General features: G+C 40.2%; 1 protein-coding gene across 1 annotated transcript in view; it reads left to right on the forward strand.

The window, feature by feature from the left end:
• The window catches only part of LOC115771655, a gene marked incomplete at its 5' end in the record, with an annotated part of 30,866 nt that extends 15,813 nt beyond the window's left edge, over positions 1–15,053 (forward strand). The window contains 11 exons of the mRNA XM_030717460.1: positions 3,389–3,444; positions 3,611–3,795; positions 3,897–4,106; positions 5,755–5,960; positions 6,028–6,236; positions 6,882–7,302; positions 9,651–9,715; positions 10,387–10,609; positions 11,101–11,228; positions 11,321–11,431; positions 11,535–15,053. Coding sequence (XP_030573320.1) covers positions 3,389–3,444; positions 3,611–3,795; positions 3,897–4,106; positions 5,755–5,960; positions 6,028–6,236; positions 6,882–7,302; positions 9,651–9,715; positions 10,387–10,609; positions 11,101–11,228; positions 11,321–11,431; positions 11,535–11,792 — 2,072 coding nt within the window. The remainder of the gene's footprint in view (positions 1–3,388; positions 3,445–3,610; positions 3,796–3,896; positions 4,107–5,754; positions 5,961–6,027; positions 6,237–6,881; positions 7,303–9,650; positions 9,716–10,386; positions 10,610–11,100; positions 11,229–11,320; positions 11,432–11,534) is intronic.
• Between the last annotated feature and the right edge of the window lie 5,512 nt (positions 15,054–20,565).

Raw genomic sequence — 20,565 nt, forward strand, 5'->3', positions numbered from 1 at the left:
GCACACACACACACATATATATTTCTAATTTTCTCTTAAATTACAAAACTAAAAAGTTACGCCAAGAAAAATAAAAAAAAAATATACAAAACTGATTAAATTGCAAATTGATTGGATGGCCAAATGTTGCTGAGCTCCCATCCAGTTCCGTGTAGCAACGACTACAACAATAATAATAATAATAACAACAACAGCTACTCGAATCTAAAACATCAACAACAACAACATAAGTAACAGCTTCTGTACAACTACAACAACCATTCTACCATCTCTCTTCTTGCTACTTAAAATTCCAGTAAGAATATTGGGCATGGACGAGAAATTGCATCAGAGAATCTTCGATGATAATTTGGCGCTTATTGATACGCCATTAATAGAGACGGGCGGCTCGGCGAGCAGCTATAATTATCCGGGCTCAGTGTCCAACTCGCTGCACGGCGTGCTCAGCTATCCGTTCAATATAAGCGGCTTCCATCAGCGCCACATGGCAGCGGGTGCATCGGCAGCCGCCGGAAATGAGTCGCCATTCGATATCGTTGATACGGGCTACGGCTACGCCGGCAATGGCAATGGCAACGGAAACGGAAATGGCGGTGTTTACTATCAAAGTATGTGCACATGTTTAAGCATGAACGTAATCAATTAATAAATAACAGACCACAAGCTAAGCAAACTGATTAGAAATAAATGAAGAGAATAAAACAAAATAAATGAAAAGATGTAAGAAACAAACTTCTAGGCACACGGATAATGTTTGTTTTCACCCGACAGGTAGATTTTTGTAATTATTTAAAATGGTTTTTCATTTTTTAAATTTTGTTTTCCTCTAATGAAATTTTTGACGTTTTGCGCGTGTTGTGTCGTCCCCTGTAACTAACACACCCCGTTGCAGGTTAATTTTTAAGTACCAAATTTTTACTGTTCAACTTTTTATTTATGTTGAAAACTAAATAATAAAACAAAAACTAAAACAGGCGCGCTCCGAGCTCGTCTTGGCTTTGTGCATAATTTTTGGCATTTGCTCAACTTTTATAAATATCAAACAGTAACAACAAAAACTGCCTACATACTCGTATATATACATATTACTATATATAATTAAAAATTAATACAATATTTAAATATATAATTATTTTTAGTTCAATTTTTCCCTTTGTAGCTTGCCACTTGTTTTTAAAATGTTTTGGAAATTTTCTAAAATTTTAACAAGAAACAAAACAAAATTTGCTTTAACTTCAGTATGAAAATGTCTCATAATGAATTTTGTTTGCTATTTTGTTTATATAATAAAAGAAGGATGGAAGAAGTGTACAAATAGTTATTAAATTTTAAAAAATGTATCATGTTCTTAACTAAATGAAAAACTCGAAAGTTGTAAAACTTTTAAACAAAATTCATTAAAAACCCAAATTAAAAGCGGCATATACATTTTTGTTACATTTAATTCAAGCACACTTTTTTAAAAAACATTCTTCGTTGCACCCGTTTTTTGAAACAAGAACAATAACAGTTACAATCACAAATAATTCAACTACTAAGTACAAACAACATGCGTTACATACATTCCTTTTTTCAACTTAAACATTTTGTTCATATGCAAATTTTTTACCAATATGTTTCATATGTTGCGTGTTCAAGTTAAATAACAATAGCAACAACATCAACAAACAAAGACACGTTAAACACCAACAAAACAACAAAAATTAAGTCAGTTCTTCAGAAAAAATGCAATAAAGCCATTCACTCATGCCATCCAATTTGGTATCCTTTGAATATCAACATAAACATAAACAAATGCCAATATTTTCAAAACCAAAACTTTCATACAAACCAAAATACACACAGACTAAGCTCAACTCAAAAATCATTTTGATATTTTGAAGGTTTTATTCGAAACTCGAAGCCTTAAATAAAATTTGTTAATTTTGTATTGCAGCTGCTCAAATTTGATTTCAGCTTTTTGTTTCCGTTTGAAATTTTAAGTTTCATATTTTCTTTTTCGTGAGCATTTAAAATAATTCATATAAATTTACAAATAAACCATTTGGCTTTGCGTGCATTGACAGATTTTTGCCTTTATTTAAAACGAACAAAAAAAACTAACTTTTGATATCTATTAGCCAGTATAAACCACAGTCAATTCTCATTTAAACAACATTTCCATTGACCTATGTGCCCCCGGGCACAAAAGTGTTACCAAGTCAGAGCAAAAACACACAAACACACACAGGCTGTCATCGTTATATATATTGTTGCTCCTGGCGATTTCGAATTTTTTTGTATGAGTAGGTTGTAGTTAAAAGGCCAAGGCAAATCGATTGAAATATAAAATATATATGCGTAAAATAAAATATAGTATTTAGTTGTGTTTGATACGCCCCCGCAGCCCCGCTGCACTTGTCGCCCTGCTGCTCACTCAAAACAATAGTCAACGCTCCTCCCCTGCTCCCCCGCAGTTGAAAGTAATGAGAATCGATTCCCAATTGAACGACCCCTTTCAAGTTGTAGGCAACAAATTTGACATATATGTATTAAAATATATGAATGTATTTGCTTTTAATTTCGTTATTTATGCTTTTCGTTTTTATCATTCGATTATTTCGATTATTTATGGGTGGAACTGTGTCGGTTCATAATGTGCTTAACCATGGCAATGAATAGGAACAAAATCCAACAACAAGTTGGTTAATTAAAATGTAATCTATAACTGGCACCAGCTGTTGCCGCCCCCCAACATGATGCGACTAAGCTCCGCTGCAGCCCTCAACCCCTCCCCAATGTGCAGTGAGCACGCGTTGATAATCATTTCTAATTAGGATTATTTACTATCAATCCCATGACGTAATTGAGTTATGAATAACGCCAAAGCTGCTGTGATAAGCTCGAGTTATATATTCATATCTTAATTAGTTAGTTATAAATGCAATAAATAAATATGCAACTCCCGCAAAAAAAAATGTAAAAAAGTAAATTAATTAATTGCATGCCGCATATACTGCAACATTTCTCGAGTAGCAGAAAAAAAAAATATTTTAATAAATGCATAAATTTAACAAATATCCAAAAATATCGAAATTCATGCAATAACTCGGTTTAAATAAGGCTCAGTCCAGTCCATTTGCTTCGCTCATGTTGGTGGACGCACTCTGTGTAGCTTTTTAATCTGCTTAAGGGTTGCAAGTGCAATGTAATATTTCCAACATGGTTTGGCTTTAGTCTAAGGCGATAACTAATGGAATCCTTTAAATCATTCTTCTTCAATCACTGCGGTTACAATTGTGGCAAACGACGTTCCGCCGGCTCTGAATACACTTGTGATTTCGTTCGGCAAATGCAACTTTATCTCGACGCAAATGCAATGGTCACTTGGGCACGTCTGTTGCTGCAGGTGGTCAGGATGTTGAAGTTGACCTCTCAACGGAAATAATCAAGCAACACTTTCAGGTAAGTTCGACCTGTGGTGGGCGTGGTCGGGGCTATGCATCATTTTGCTGCAGTGCAGCTGTCCCCGAGGACGGGAAAATGCAAAATACTCAGAATATGTTGCAGCACCTTTTACATTTTGCGTGCACAACAATGCAAATTCTTCTCTTTTTGTCCACCTGTGTAGAGTACCTGCCACACAGCACTGGATACCTGCCGGGAGGATCCAGCCTGCTCATCATCGCTGCAGCCAATGTTGATGCACTGTGAGCTGCATCGCTGCAATCGCAATGCGTGCATGACATCATTGCAGTCCTTCTACAAAGGGCCGCACGAGGACTTGAATCTGGACATTGCCTTTTGTCTATGCAAGTAAGTGGCAGCCGTTTTCGTTCAACTACAACGGCAATAGCAACAGCAACTACAGCGGCATATTCTTGTCTGCTCTTTCTCCACCTGCTCTGACCCTACAGAAAAGCCACCAGCAACAACAACAACAGTCCGAGCCAGCAGAACGCAAATCGGCCCGACATGTGCATGATTGCACAGGAAAAACTGCATCCCGTCTGCGCACAGAGACCGCCCGATAACAATAATCCAGCCAGCTCCAATGGCATTTACTACCATCCGCCGCCTGCGTGCCATGTGGTTGCCGACAGCTGCAAAGAGGATCGCGAATGCAGGTGGGTCAATATATAGTCGGAGTTCCTCATGGCAACGCGTTGTGTCCATAATTCAAATGTTCGCTAAGCGGAAGCGGAAATATGCGCATCGCATGTAAATCCGAAGCTTGTTTTAAACTGTGCGTGGGTGTGTGTATGTGTGTGTGATTGTGTTTTAAGCGTTTTTGCAATGCAATTTAATTAAACAAACAAAATTGAATTTAATGTGCTTATTGAATTACACGTGCTTAGCCAGGCCAAAGGCAGCCGCAAGTTTAATGACACTTTTGACAAAGTCATTAAATTGGCAACAGGCAAAAGCTGAAGCGCGCTCAAAGCCAACAGGCAACGGCTCAAGTTGTACGGCTTTTTTGCCGAAATCCGCGTCACCGTCAAACCGGGCGTTAAATTACCATTTTGTGCGCTGCTCTTCATTAAACACGGCACCAGGAACCGCACAGTCAGGCTGCATTTTGGGCCACTTCACTGAGGCTGGCAAACTTCAAGCCAAGCCGCGAATGTGTCAAACACAAAGTTAAGTGATAAATACGATGCAGCCATGGCTTGCAGGCATCACGTGTGTGTGTGTGTGTGAGGGTGTGTGTCATGGGGGTGTGTTTGTTGTCATGTTACAGCTGAACGACCGCAGCGAACGTGGCTCTGGCTGTGGCTGTGAAAATTAATTGCCTTTTAAGTGAATCTCACTTGCTTTAGTAAACAACTAAATTGGACTAATGACGCTCATTTTATATGCTGCGCTGCGGACATACAAGTGTGTGTGTGTGTGTGTGTTTGTATGCAAGCGCGTAGTCAACTGCAGTCTGCGTCTAGCTATTCGAGTGTTTATGTTGACTTATTACGTATACGACGCGTTGTATTCAAGCACGTGCATTGTACATTGTTGGGCGGTGGGCGTGGTGCATTTGCTTGGCTGCATAGTCGGTGGGTGGCAAATTGTTGTATTAACTCTTAGATGGCTGCCTCAATGTGCGCCACGTGCCGTAACTCTTCAGCTGTAATGCATCAATTTAAATAACCAAAAGCCGACTTAGCCGGGCACTAACGCTTAGCATGATTTATATAATCATCATAATTATTAACTGTCCGTAAGTCAGCAAGAAATGCTGTCAATTATACAATAAATATATGTTAGAAATAACAATGCGGTTGCCTAAAGACTGCACATTTTTGGATGGAAAGTTGCGATTTAATGCATGGCTGACAGACATTATTTGTCTATAACTTGGCGGTAAACTTGCAGCTGATTGATATGATTGAAATGCCAATGGCTCCATTGTAGTCTACACTTGTCTGCAGTGTTTGGCATATTACGCATACGCCGCATGGCACATAAAGCAGCTCAGATTTTACAGCCAGGTCGTAAACCTAATGCAATAAATTGTGTAGCCATTTTGTGGTAGTAGCAACAACTGCAGCACCATGAAATGCAGCAGAATACCAAGTGTAATTCCAGCATAAATGGCATGACATCAATCTCAGACTCAAGCAAGCTACAGTAACTGCAGGTAACGGGATACTTACTCACAGACAGTCAGGCTGACAAACAGACATATAGATAGACAGACGTTAACTGCAGCTAACTGATGAGCTTGCTGCCGGCAGACACATGTTAACACTCCGATTTCCTTCTATACCTTTACATTCACAGGCTCAAGCTAGAGTATTATGAGCAGGCCTGTGCCGTGGACAGCGTGACCAAGAAGTGTGCCGGCCGTCCCAGTGGCTGTCGCACCGCAATGATTGGCATACTGGGCACCATGCTGCGCACCACATGTGCCTGCCAAGGCACAGATCCACAGCACCTCTATCAGTGCGTTGGCTGGCGTCGCCTGCTCTGGATGAATCCCTGCGTGGGTGAGTACAACTAGACAACTTGATAATTGCTTTGGCAAAGCGAAACAAAAACTAATGCATGTTGCAGTTGAGGCGCAAAAGGACTTTCATATGAAGCGGCTGGCTGAGTTGGGCTTCCTAACCACAACCACAACGACGACAACTACCACGACAACCACGACGACAACGACACGCGCACCACCACCACCACCGCCACCACCACCGACCACGCCAACAACTACGACCAGCTTGCAGCCGAAGCAAACTCCAAGAAAGCCGGCAACGCATATCTTTAAGGTAAGTAGATGTCCCTGTGCCTGCAGCTAATCCTGTACACATGTTAGTGAGTCAAAGCATTAACGGAACTAATTGTGGTGCAACAACTGTGCGCCTGGCGGTGGTCAAGCGCACCGGGCCAGCCTGGTACCCAATCCGATTAACAAGCTTCAACAACAGTTTCCTGTCCTTTTCATCCGTCCCCTCATTCACTTGTCCTTCAATCCGTCTGTTTTCCAATCAGCACTCAATCAGTGGCTGCACAGAGTTGAAAAGCCAAGCGCACAATATAGCCCCTGCGTTCGAGTATCGGAGTATCGAGTATGAATTCAAACCGACAAAGCAATCAATTTCTGCCCTTCTGCTGATGCTGCTGCTGCAGCTGCAGTTGCTGCCGCTACTGCTGCTGCGGCAAAAAGATTAAATGCAGTGCACAAAAATATTTGAGTTCGCATTGAAAACCTTTAAAACATTTTCTTTTCATGTTTCATCCATACGACCAACAACAATTGTGAACAACAATCGCAAAACCACAAAAAAAAATTCAAATAAATAAAAAATTACGAATAACTGTGCAACAAAATTGAAAAAAACTACGACACAAAAAATAAAAATAAATAAATAAAATAAAAATAACAACCCAATCGCACAACACAACCCAAACAGGCAAAGGAGAAATCGGAGCCAGCATCGGTGGAACACAATTATCTCGATCCGCCCGATTCGGTGCCGTTGCACAGCGGAAACGATGCCAGCGGAAACGGCGGAAATGACGATTATCATGGCGGCAATGAACACGACAATAATCATGGCAAGGGGCATGCACATGGACACGGGCATGGCAATGGCAATGCCAACGGCAATGCCAACGGCAACGGAAATGGCAAGGGCGACCACCGGCGGCAGGGCAAGAAGAATGGAAATGCCCAAAACGCTGGCCTTGGCAGGCAGGGCGTAGATTTCGATGATCCGGTAATTTTTGTTGACCAAATGGAAACAACAGAGCTTGTGCACAGCATCAGCCACACAGAGCCGACAACCACAACGACCACAACAATGGCGACCACAACAACAACGCAGCCGCCAAGTAAGTAAATGCATGTGGGCGTCCCCTTTGCATATTGCCTACGCGTGTGCGTGTGCGTGTGTATGGACATGTGGGAATGTGGGCATGGCCCATCATTATAGGCTACTGAGTGGTGATAACTGCACTCCAGCAAACTTGGCCGGTATTATTGGATATGTAACCACGCTTCCGGTTAAATTCCGGTTACATTTTTCCTCCGCACTTTTCACAAGTTTTTTTACCTGTCGGCCGCCCAGATTCTGCTCCACTGATTTGCTTAATGCGTTGTCATTTCAAGTTCTGTCACTTTATCACAATTAGCCTGTGTCGAGGGACCACTAACAACAGCTGCCACCACCCTACCACGCCCAACGGGCACAAAATGCTGCGCATTTCCGTTTTTCAAATGCTCAACATAATTGATGTGGTTAATGTGGTTCTGTGGCTAATTGAAAACGCAGCTCAATGCTGTATGAATTCTATATACTTGTGTATTTAAATAAAACAGTGCGTGCCATTTAAAATGCAGCATAATATGCAGGCGTATGTGTTAGTATGTGTGTGAGTAGCAACCGGAAATGAGTTTGTTTTGGGCTGATATGGCATTTATTCAAATGTATATTGCACATTTTTAAAATATATGTATATAAATAGACTCGCGGATATTGTCCGAATATTGTCCGCGGATATTTGTGCTAAAAATGTTAGATATTACTTTTCCACTAATTACACGCCCGTGGTAAAATGATATCTACCCATCTTGATCTCCACTTCTATTTGAAAATATGTTTAAAGTGCATCGAATATAGAACCAAGTGCTTGCATCAACGGTTTCCGCCCATGTTAGTCTTACGGTGAGAATCTTGAAGCTAAAGAATAAAATTTCGTTTATTAAACCTTTGACCCGCATTTGCCCGCATTTACCCAAGAACGTGATTCAATTTCAATTTTCAAAACTCTACATAAGAACTTAACAGCAGAGTTAATATAGCCATTTGCGCCTGTCCGTCTATCGTCATGAAGCTTTTCCTAGGTCTGCCTAGATTTCCAGGTAGTACTACTTACTATATCATATAGTTAGCATAGAAGTATTCTAACCTTTATTAAGATTTTGTATAAAATCTGTTGTTTTTTAAGCTTTATTGATGAAACTTGACATAAATGAGTTTATGGGAGCAAATTGTTATCAATATCAAATATATCATATTGTTGTCAAAGGAGCGATCAAAGAAAAGGTGATTGCACCTTCACTAGACACGGCAGTTTCTTAAGCTTCTTCATGCCCCTCACATATCTACAAGCCCGTCAACCACATGTCGTCAAGGGTATTTATTCTTCGACATGCCGAAAGAACCCTTTCTTTCTTGTTCTGGCATTCTTTACGCATTTATTTAATACTTCCGTCATATTGTCCACTTCACGAGCAAACCTGTTTACAAATTGCATTAAATATGTAAATGAGTTTGTTTGTTTGCCACACGTCTATCGCCGAAATAACATATATACATATACACCTGTACACATATGTATACAATGGATAGATACGGGCCTTGTGTATGAGCTGTAATTATTTGGACCGTTGGGACATTTGCGTGTTCATTTTGCATGAATTGTTGTTGTTTAGTCACTGAACAGCGCCGAGTTGTGCAGTTTGCATGTCTCATCTATAATTGATGTGAATCGTGCGGCGGGTGGGTCAGCATTTCACATCAGCTTTTAACAATTTTAAAGACCCACATTAAAGTTGTCTGTAAAATAAATTGTTTTCTTAACACTGCTCAAATATTAATTTTATGCCACTTGAGCCAAAAGTGTATTAATAATTAAAGAACTAAATAAGATTTCAGGTGTTTTGTAGTTGATTTATTCAGAAAGTTTTGTAAATGATTTTCGAACCAGGCGAATGCCCAAGGCGTTAATAAAAGTGCTTGGACCCAAGCTCGTTAGTCTTTATTGTTGAGCAACACTTAGCACTGGCCTACAGGATAGCAATTATCACACACTCTCCAGCCAAAAGTGGATAGCCCCTGTCAGCATTCGACACACATGCCAAAAATTTGCGGCAACACACGTGTCGGCACACACCTGACATTCATGCCCACACTCATATGAATGAGATTGGTAAATGTGTGAAATGATTGACGGACATTCGGTCACAAAAATTCACAGTCAAGGGGATTTTCGTGCAGGATATTTGCTCGCCTCGCTGTCGACAATGGCAAATGCTTATAAAATTGTCATGCATTTTTTTGAATATGCTCTCGTTATAAAGGCCGTTTTTTAATACAGTTATATCATTATGAGTTGTTGCATTTCATAGATGAATATTCTTTTAGGTTTTTTGTAACATTGCGGTTTTTACTTTTCAGGAAACTGTGTGGTGCAACGACCCCATCAAAGCGATCAACTCATTCGCGAGGGCAGCAGCAAGCGGGTAAGTTAAAAAATTAGTAATAATACATAAAAAATAAATCCTTTATATAAATGTGAGCTGCGATGTTTATGTAACTGCCACAAATCGTCAACAATTTGCAGCAATTAAAATGTTTTCATTTGAATAAAATGTGTCGCAAGCTCTTTCCAGCACGACCGCGACCTTCTATTTATGTTTTTTAACACAATGGAAGTTCAGAAAGTGTTATTAAAATGCATTTGCATAACTAAAAGTTCGCAAAGCGCCGGCAAACAAAATAAACGAAACAACTTTTTGTTGCAAACGCAAGCGTGCAGCACAACAAGTTCAGGCTGTGAGTGTGTGTTTGCCTGGCTTACGTGTCGGCACGTGCTCAACGAAAAGATATTACCACATTTAACAACGCCATGAAAATGGCAATGGTAACGCATACAAAACAATAACATGTACAACATCGGAAAACATAAAAGCATTTGCAAAAAAAATAACAAAAACAGGAATGCACGTTGGTCACTTTTCTTTTCACTTGGCCCTCTAAGTGCTGCCAACATCAATTTAATGGCAAGTGCAATGCAATTAGTTGCTAAGGGCAGCTGCAACGGGGCGTATGCGTTATCTAATGCCTGGCTAATTAAACCCATTGAGTTGGCAATGAATTTCTCCGATTTCAAAGGCGTCATCTTTACTTACAGATCTACTCGTTGGACGACGCTGAATGCAGCGAACTGTGCAGCTGTGGCGACTCGCTAACCCTCACCTGTCACGCCCTCTGCGTACCCTTTGCACCTTGTCGCACCGCTCTGGCGTTCTACAGTCACGCCTCGCCGGCTTATCAGGCGTTCCGCGGCCGTTGCCTCTGCTACTCGGGACGTTTCATCTGCATGAAGCCACCGCTTGGGGATTACATTCTGCCAGGTTAGTTTTCTGAAGCCCACTCTTGTCACCCACCCCATTCCATTATAGTTACAATTTAGTTGATGCGTCGTCACTTCCATTTGGCTTATGTATAAATTCCAGTTGTGTGTGTGTGTTATCTCTGTTTCCTGTTGAGCACTTTACGATTATCGCCCGCGACAGGCAATGCAGGGTGGCTGACAAGTATGCTTCATTTTCCAGCCACTGCGGGAGCCTTCGGAGGTAGCTTCATTTTTGCACGAGGCTAACAATGCCTTTAAGGAGCAGCTCATGGCTGCCGCTTTTCTTACGGCCAACCAGCTGCACTTTGTTGCCTCTTTGAGACGACGGACACATTGAAAGGTTGTCCAATGCTGCGTTATTATCTCTCTCCCTCCCTTCCCATCTCTCTCTTTCACTGGGGCAGCACTTACGTGCGCTTTGCATGCTCCAGTCGTGTAAATCATGTATAAAGCATTTTCTAAAGATTTATGGCATGATATATTTTGCAGGTGGCGTCTTCTTGCTGCTGGGCTACAGCGCCGCCGATGAGGCGCTGCTGCGACCTCACACCAATCTGGGGGTGCAGGATGCGGTGCGTGCCCTGCAACAATACGTGACAACCTACATCAACAATCAGGTAAGAGAGCACAACAGCGAGGTTCAAGCCCTTCATTCTGACTTATTCGCATATTAATTGCGTTTCGCCGTTGTTGTTTTTCTCCGCCGCAGACGCATTGCACATTGACGCTGTTCAACATGACCGAGGAGAACATCATCATAGCTGCGCGGCTGCCGCATGATGGCAAGCTAAAGGACATCGAGCTGTTGCGCCGTGAAAAGGTAGGTTCAAATTTTATTATTTTAATAAACAGTATAAGCTGGTATAAGCGAGCCCTTCATACACCCAACCTTACGCAATTATCGCTTATCTGGCCGCTTGCAGGACGAATGCACCGCGATACTGAAGACCATCAGTCATCATATCAACACCGAGCACAATGAACTACAATCCCACCGACTGTTGAGCATTTTCAAAATGTCCGAAGTCGATGTCGTCTGGCCGGAAAGCACGAGCGCGGCTCGCAGTGGCCAGACAGGAGCCAGCCGCCTGCTCTCCCTGCTGTTGCTCTCGTTGGCACTAACCGTCCGTGGCACGCTCCGTATGAGCAATGCGCGCAGCTGGCGAGCTGACGCAACATGACACGGCAGTTGAAGCAGCAGTGTTCACTAACTGCAAGTAGTTTAATTGTAAGCTGGTGTAAGGGGTGGGGTCAAATACGATACTACACTAGCAAATATATATATATATATAAATTTATATATATATATTTATAAGCATATAGAGAGTACTACATAGAAACAAGAATGGGTGTGTAAGAGATATCTAGATGTGTATGTAGCTACAGAAAAAACCTATACGAGCATAATACTCGAATATTCAGCAGCATTAAATGTGAGTTAGTCTAGAGTTAAGCGTCTACATATATGATATAAACAATTAGCAAAATGTGTTGTATACTTTTAGGGGCTAGCAGATATTTTTGGCTCTTTGTTGTTAACTTGAAGATGCAGTCTTACTTTTTGATACGTACTTACACGACATGTGAGGCATTAAGTAATTGATACACCATTCGACTAACGATAACGATTAACTTTACATACTCATAAAAGTGAAGGAAAGAAACTGCTGTCTAAATAATAATTATCTTAAAATAATGGAAAAATATCTACAATTTACTAAAGATAGCCGTACCCATAGCGTTTAAAGTAAATATATTTACATATGATAAAGAAAAACATCTGAAAGAAACGTGTATATAGACTTGGTAAGTGCTTAAGGTTTATATTTACATATATTCTTACATATGTATATGGAGACCATACACGTAGCTAGTGTTTTTTACGATTAAAGGCATATTAACTTACTTTCATCCAATATTCATTATCATCGCCACACCACACAGCCCAGCGTTAATTGCACTTTTTTTACAGTAAATGCCCCATTATTGTTTTATTGTTGACACAATTAAACACAAGAACAAAATGTGGCCAGCGGCAGCCTGCAGTCCAAATACCCTTACAGAAATCGCTACACCCTTAAAATATTTGATTTCATTCAAATGTTTTTTGACATAACATTTAAATTTCAATCAAAATATTTGTTAGCATTATTTTTTGAAGATTCTTATTGTCGCATCTTTATAAATCACTTTTTCGGCAGTCCTCCAAACTTCATGTTAGCATACGGGAGGCATCTTCTGCAAGGGTATACAAAATGAATGGCTTAAGCCATATTAAAATTTTATTATATTTTTTGAGGTGCGAACATCTACTGCACACATATTGCTTTCGCTTCTGATAATTAAATTTGCCCATGTGAAATATAATTGTTAATTTATTTCAAAGTTTTTCACACAATTTCCAGCTGTTCGAGGCGCGAATTATCAATTATATTTTGCATGGACGAGCACTTAAATTCTGGCGGTTTTCGGGCTTTCTTATTACAGATTTAATATGTTCTTTTGAGCTTTACTTTTCTTACTCTCGATTGAACTGTCTTCATTTTAAAAGGTTTCACATCATGCAGCCCCTGATTTGCTCTTCCCCAAAATGCTGTAAATAAATTGGGAATATATTACGTTTTATCAAATACTAACAGTACATATCAAAGTGAACACCTAAATATACACAGAATACCGTATTAACTAACCCTTTGTACATACCTCTATATACATATGTACATGCAAATATACACAACGATATACAAAAGTATGAAAAACAAACTAGCATCAACTATGGATAACAGAAAAATAAGAATAAAAAAGTAAAATACAAATATTACAATCTACCCAACAGCAGTAAAAAGACAGTAATTGTACATTGAATCAAACTTCAGTTGCACCTTAAATAAGGTATGTAAGAACTACTAGGCATTGTAAATATAGGAAAAAGGAAATACTTAAATTCTATGAATATTAATTGAGTGTTTTCGTTATGTGACACTCAGACTCCCAAACACACACCAACACACTTTAAGCCTAAGCTTGACCATTTGATAAAGATGTTAAGCAAACTTCGCACACACACACACACGAACACACGCATGTCTGATGAGTGTTAAGGTGTCAAGTGTAGAGTGTAAAGTGCGCTGAAGAAATGGTCACAATCATGAAAAAATGTCTTCCTTAATGCATATACATGACGATATGTGTTACATATTCATATTTATATATATATACATAGTACATGCTAACTTGATATACCTAAATATACTCGTATACCTATTATAATATACGTTATAACGCTATTGGTGCACCCTGGCCTACGCTTCAGTTAGTGAATACTAGTCAAAAGAAAAAGAGTTATGCCACCCAAAAATGGCTAATTCATATAATTACGATTATCGATTAACTTGCAAATTATACCACTGTTGACACTATTATAGCAAACATTAAATACCTAAAAGCAGCAAAAATAAACGAAAATGAATAAATACGTATACATAGTACTTTACGATACATATGAGAGAATTATATCCTCCAAGTAAATATACAAATATACCTAAATATATATACATGCATAAATATACCACTTATGTACTTAATTACATACACAACTTATGTTCGAGCATTGAGCATTGCAATGCACTTGAATAGTTCCCTAGGCCACCAAAATGCAAGCGACCTTTAATGGAGAGAACCTGCTTATAGAACAGCTTGTAGCTACTTAATATTAGACGAATTTAAAGAGAGATATTAATCCAAAAGTAAAAGCCGTTGTCAGACCGTTTTCGCATAAGTATTGTAAGTACCTGCAATCTAAATGGGAGACCATATATTATCCAAAATGAAAACCCCTCTTCGATTGTATAAGGACCTTTCCGGGAATACTTACGCAACTAATCTGCATTGCAGCATCTGATATCTGCATATATGTAAATCTAACCGCTCTAACCATTCGATTTTTGTTTATGTCCCTTTTATTTTGTCATTGTGCTCTCGGGGCAGCACAGCACGAGGCGCAGCTACAATGTAAAGTACCGTTAAAAAGACAAAAGAAAAGAAAAATGAAAAAGGAAAAGTCAAGAAAACTGCAACTAGATCTATACTGTTAAGGGAGAAACTACATAGAAAATGTAGCAGAAACCTATGTTAAATGATAGCAAAAAAAAATTAAAAAAAAAAAGATAAATAAAAATGGGGAAAATAACATAAAATATGCATGAGGAATATCAAATAAGTTGAGGAATTCAAGTTAAGCCTAGCGACAGCAAACTAAACGGAACACAATATAGAAAATAGAGAAATATGCTATGGTATGTACTTAAGTAAGAGATAGATGTATTACTATGTCGAGGGCTTTACATAAAACTATGTAAGCAAAAGTCCATGAAGCAACCAGCAGCTGCAACCAGGTAGACGAGGGTCGTGGCACATTTATAATGAATAATGAAAAAAAGCATTGTAAAAGCAACAAAATAAAAAAAAAGAAAGCAAAATAAATAAATAATAAAAAGGTATGGAACATAAAAATGCTGATTATGATTTGGACGATGATGCACAACTGTGCGCTGTCAAAGTAAGTACCAATAAAACGGGGTGCGGCAAAATGTGAACGGAAAACACTTCGAACTTCCTACAAATTAAGCAATTTACATCGAAACAACTGCAAATGCAGATTGTAATACCCTGTACGTTCTTTTTATTTATTAGTTGATTATGTTATACATTCCGCCAGCTGTGGATATCCACTCTATTGATATTTCCACCTTAGTTTTATAAAGTTGTCAGCTCCTTTTGCCGTGCACTTCATTATTGACCCCCAAAAAGCAATATAGCGATCAAAGCTGTGACACAATTGAGCCAAGCCAAAAGCGAACAATGGCCAAACAATGAAGAGCACGAAAATACAACAAAAATAAAAAAAAAAAAAGAGAACAATTGAAGCGGCATTTTGTTGAAAATAACCGCAAGAAAAGATACAACAGCAACACCAAAAGCAACAGCAGCCACAAACAACGGCAACAGAAAACACAAAATGTACACAATGCCTTCCAAAGCGCCAACTTGGCCAAGATGGAACAAAAGATGAGCCGAAGACAAAGGCAGTTGCTATGCTCAAGGCGAGCCTTAAGCTCAAGTGCCCCACTCAAGCAGCACACTCATACACACAACACAAACTCACACACACTTTGGGGCCAAAGCAAAGGGAAAGGTCAATCATTGGAATGCTGCCAGTTAATTCACAAACACACAAAAGACGCTAGGCCATCCACGGGTGGGGCCAGAGAAGTGGGCGAAGCAGAAAAACAGTAGCCAATTCGACCCTGAATGGCCTGGCACGCCCCATTTTGCCAGCTCCGCTGGGTGGCTGAGCTTGGCATTTATACTTCCACTTAATTAGGTAATAAATGATTGAAGAAATTATGTCTAGACGTGAGAACAATTCCGATGGAATGAAAGACGCAGGCAACCAGGCCAAGCGAAACAGCTAAAAGAACTTGACAAGCAGCCAATTCATTTGGCACGTGAGAGGCTAAAATGTTACAAATATGAAAACACACACACGCACATACGATGATAGAGCTCATTGCGCGCTTCTCCAGAATTTTCGGATCACAATGGGCAAAGGCAAAGTTAAATTTAAATCGCATTTTTAGTGTGTTGTTGGCAAATGCTTAGCAAATTATTCGATTGCCAATAAAAACTGTGAAAAATATAAACAAATTTGAGGGGTTACAGCGCCAACAATCCGCTCAGCACAATATGCCACTCGTTTATGTGGGAGGCCGTGTGTGTCTATGTGTATGTGTGAGTGAATGAGTGTGTGGTTTCTGTGGTACGTGAATGTCAAATTAATGAATCGCAATGAATACGGCGTGTATTTGTATTTTATTTTTCTCGCAGTTTATTATTGCGTCGATGTCGTTGGCATAGGCAGCGCTTTATGTCACAGCTATTTGTGTGTGTGTGTGTTTGTGTGTGCGTATTGTTGCTGTGCAAGTATTGAGGTTGAGGACGAGGCCGCGACGCACGCACATTTATCTGCCTGCCATGATTACGTGTTTGCCGTTTTTATCACTAAAACTGTTGCGCTTCTCTCTGCATGGGCTCACTGCGGCGTGCCTCTGCCACATGCCACATGCTACTTACCTTCACCCCCTACCCCTACCAAACACTCTCAATCTCCAGGGCAACGGTAATGGCAACTTTTGTCTGCTCGTCCGTTTGTCTGTCTATTTGCTTTGTTTGGTTTCTGTTGCTGCTGCTGCTACTGCTACTGCTCAGTGCTTTGTTCTGCTTGGAATTGCCTTTTATTTTCTGTTAATTGAAGTTGCTGCCATCACATTTTTCTTCTTTTTTCTACATACACACACACACACAATAGAAAGCGGCTTGTGTGTGTGAGCTTTTTTTTTGCTTTTATCGCCGCATCTACGTTTTGCCTGTTTTTGCAATTTTAATTAAAAACGTGTTTATAACAGCGCAAAATGCTGATGAGTGAGCAGAATAATTTATTTCAAATATACAATATAAAATGCCAGACTAATACAAATACAAACGTATAAGTGTGTGAGGCAATTAATGGCCATATGCGTGCCAAGTATTTGATGCTGTTTATTGGCTTAACTTTTTATAGCTTAACAAAAAAAATAAATCAGCTTGCAAAATGTTATTAATTGCAATTTCAACCTGGCAACCTGAAAGTATGCAGCACTTTTGGCTGGTTGTTGAGAATGGCGGGTGTATCCTGTCCCAGTGGGGCACATTTATCCATCAGAAATTCCTTTGCATAACGCTGGGAATCTATATTGCCATGCAACCACATTGGCACTATAAAATATGCGCTGCAGCACAAAGAATTCAATTCAATTGATATTCAAATGCGCATTGCGAACACGCCAAGGCGTCTGCATCGGCAGAGGCAACAGCTTCTGCATCGGCATTGGCATCCATTATTTGTCGATTTTACACATGGTAAAAGAAAAGCATAAAAATCAACGGGTGGTTAAGGAAAACATGCAGAGATCAAAAAGACGTGGCTCAGCTCCTGGGCATGTTAAGGTTAAGAATCGTAGAGCCTTCATTTCATTAGATGCAACTGTTGGCCAATAAACAGTGGGCCAGTGGGCTGATAGCTTGGCTCTGGCCACGCCCAAAAGTGTGAGCTGTGCAAAATTCAATTGAAACGAATATTACAACGCCATTTGCCAAGCTCAGCACCTTTGGCCAAAACACGACCCAGACATAGGCGAGTGCAACAAACAAAGCATCCAGGCAAGAGTTGGGATGCAGACGCCAGGAGCTAGGAGCCAAGAGCCAGCCATGCATCATTTGCATAGTCCCATGGGACAGGCTGACTACCTGAACAAAGCTAGGCAGGTCTCTGGACATATAGACAGTATAGACAGACACCCGTTCGATGCGCTCAAGTGTAGGAAGCGAAAAAAAAGCAACACAAAATAGATGGCAAACTAAGATGTGAGGGGGGCTTGGAAACCGGTAACAGCAACAAAAAAATGCTAAGGAGCCAAATACTTGAACATTTGCAAACGCGGCAAAGTAGCGAAAATTTGCAAATTGATTGCATTCCAGTGCCAAGAAGCCGCTGCAGCAGCATCGGCAGGAGGCCAACACCCTGGTGAGATATAAAATCTTCGAGTGCAAATTTTGCACATTCTTGCTGGCAACTTTGGGAATTTCTAAAAATATTCTCTATTGAACAATTGCCAAACGAAAGGCCTCCTCCTCTGTTTCATTTCAAAATTACAAACATATTAAATTTATGTCAAATGAGCCCTTGCTGCCCACCCTGCTTGCAAAAATATTATGCAAATCTCTAGCCCAATTAAAAGAGCGAGACGCAAGATAACTTTAAGTCAATTTACGATGTATGCCAGAGGGTTGTGAGGGGCATGTCAAATGATTTGAGCATGTTTTGTGTATCATTTGAGAGCTCATAAAAAATGCAGGCACTCTGTCGCATTTTGTTGACCATCACGCCGGAAAACAGATCTACAGCCGGAACAGCAGACAACCAACCGGACAAACGAGTTGGGTATGAGAAAAATGAGAGACATAAGGAGCCATGTTCGCCAGCAAGATGACACCTAGTGCAGAAACATGAACCCATGCCTAATAAATAATTCAGTGCGCAACAAGCGGACAACAAGCCTACTTTCGGTGGCCCACACCTTATCCATCCACCACTCTGGCCAGCTCTTCTTCATACACCAACCACTGACCAGCTCTGACAGCTGTGCGTCCAGTATGTCCTGTGTACGTCAATATTGAGAATAGATTGAAATCTATTCAGATGTGTCGGCACAAGTGTTGCCTATGAGCATTCAAGTGGGTCCTTGATCTGTGCCGTTCTGTTAAAGTATGTCCATCTGTCTGTACAACTGCTCGCCATATGCGGCTCATTTATTTTCCGGCGTGAGGCCAAGATTTCATGGTATTCAAAAGGTTTTCCGGCGGTGCCGAGCAAGTCTCTCTGCAGAATTTTGGTCTTATTTGCTGTTGTTGCCTAACACAACGAATAACAAAATGAAAAACAATGCAATAATCAAGCGACACGAGAATCTATAATAGCGACAAGAAAATGCTTTTAGCCAGCCTAAATTGATGAGCAAGACGAATCTGAATTGTTTTGTTGCGAAATCAAGTTGAAATGAATCCTTGTTAACGATTTCAATGTTAAACTTATTAATGTGCCTGCGAGAGTCCGACTGTTTGGCATTAATACACTGAATAAATTTTATATATATGCAGAAAGAAAATTATTTTGTTGCTTAATGCAGAAGTCGAGCAATGAGAAATGAGGCAGCAAAAAAATCATTTAGCATAATGATTAAAATAAATCATATTAAAAAGCATTTTAGGCACTAGGGAAAGCGAAGCGAGGGAGATGGAAGCAGGCAGCCAGCAGCCTGTTAGACATATGCAATAGCTGGTATTACGTATACGCCACGTAGTCGACCACGTTGAGCACAAACAAATGCAAACAGACAAACAAAAATGATTTATAAATTGGCACGACGTGCATAAAATGCTGAGCACAAAAAATTTCCACTGCATACGTAATGAGGCTGGAGAACCAACACACATAAGCCCAAAACGCAGACCCAGACCCAGACCCAAGCCCAAACCCTAACGCTATAGATGGCGGCTGGCTGGCTGGACGATGACTTCCGAATCATGTGAGTGCGCAAGAAGTGGCATTTAAATGCGCGCATTTATTCACTTATAAATGCTACAAATAAAAATATGCTAAGGGAATATGCTAAAGAGCCAGACCAGCGTGGCAGCGACCGAGGCAGAGCCAGATCCCGAAAAATAAGGCCAAGTATGGCCCAAAACTTTTCTAGAAATAAAGTGTGAGTGTGCATGTGTGTATTGTGTGTGGCTCTGCATATACTTTAAATCTCATTTGGCCTGCAGCGGCTCAGGAATTTTGAAAAAGACAGAGTGAGAAAGAGAGTAAAAAAAGAGTAAGGGCGAGCAAGCAGCATAAAAAAAGGCTATTTTAAGGCTTGTGGCTGTTACGGCTGTAACCATCAGCCAGACACTATCACTATGCAACGCAAGGCACTTTACACCACACACACACGCACGCATACACACACATTACGCACGCACATATGCCATGAATTTCATTTAGTTTGTACGTGTGTGCGTTAGTTAATATTCCGCACGTATCTATATTAAAAAGTGTAAGTGTGTGTGTGCTTGTTTGTTGCCTTTAAATTACTTAAACCATAAAGAAAACTTATGTGTATGTGCAATGTGCTGTTTATGTCATTTTGAATGTGTTGCGTAATCTGTTTTAATTAGACTTAGGCTAGGCCTTAAATATTCAAATTGATCAACACTCGCATAACAAAGAGAATTGAAGCGTTCTATGCCTTTGACAACGCCCCAAAAGGTAGGCAACATTTTTTTCACGCGCTGCAGCGGCTGCACTACGTCTGT

This window comes from Drosophila novamexicana, unplaced genomic scaffold (assembly GCF_003285875.2).
Source record: "Drosophila novamexicana strain 15010-1031.04,08,12 unplaced genomic scaffold, DnovRS2.1 tig00000108-arrow-pilon, whole genome shotgun sequence".
Taxonomy (NCBI): Eukaryota; Metazoa; Arthropoda; class Insecta; order Diptera; family Drosophilidae; genus Drosophila; species Drosophila novamexicana.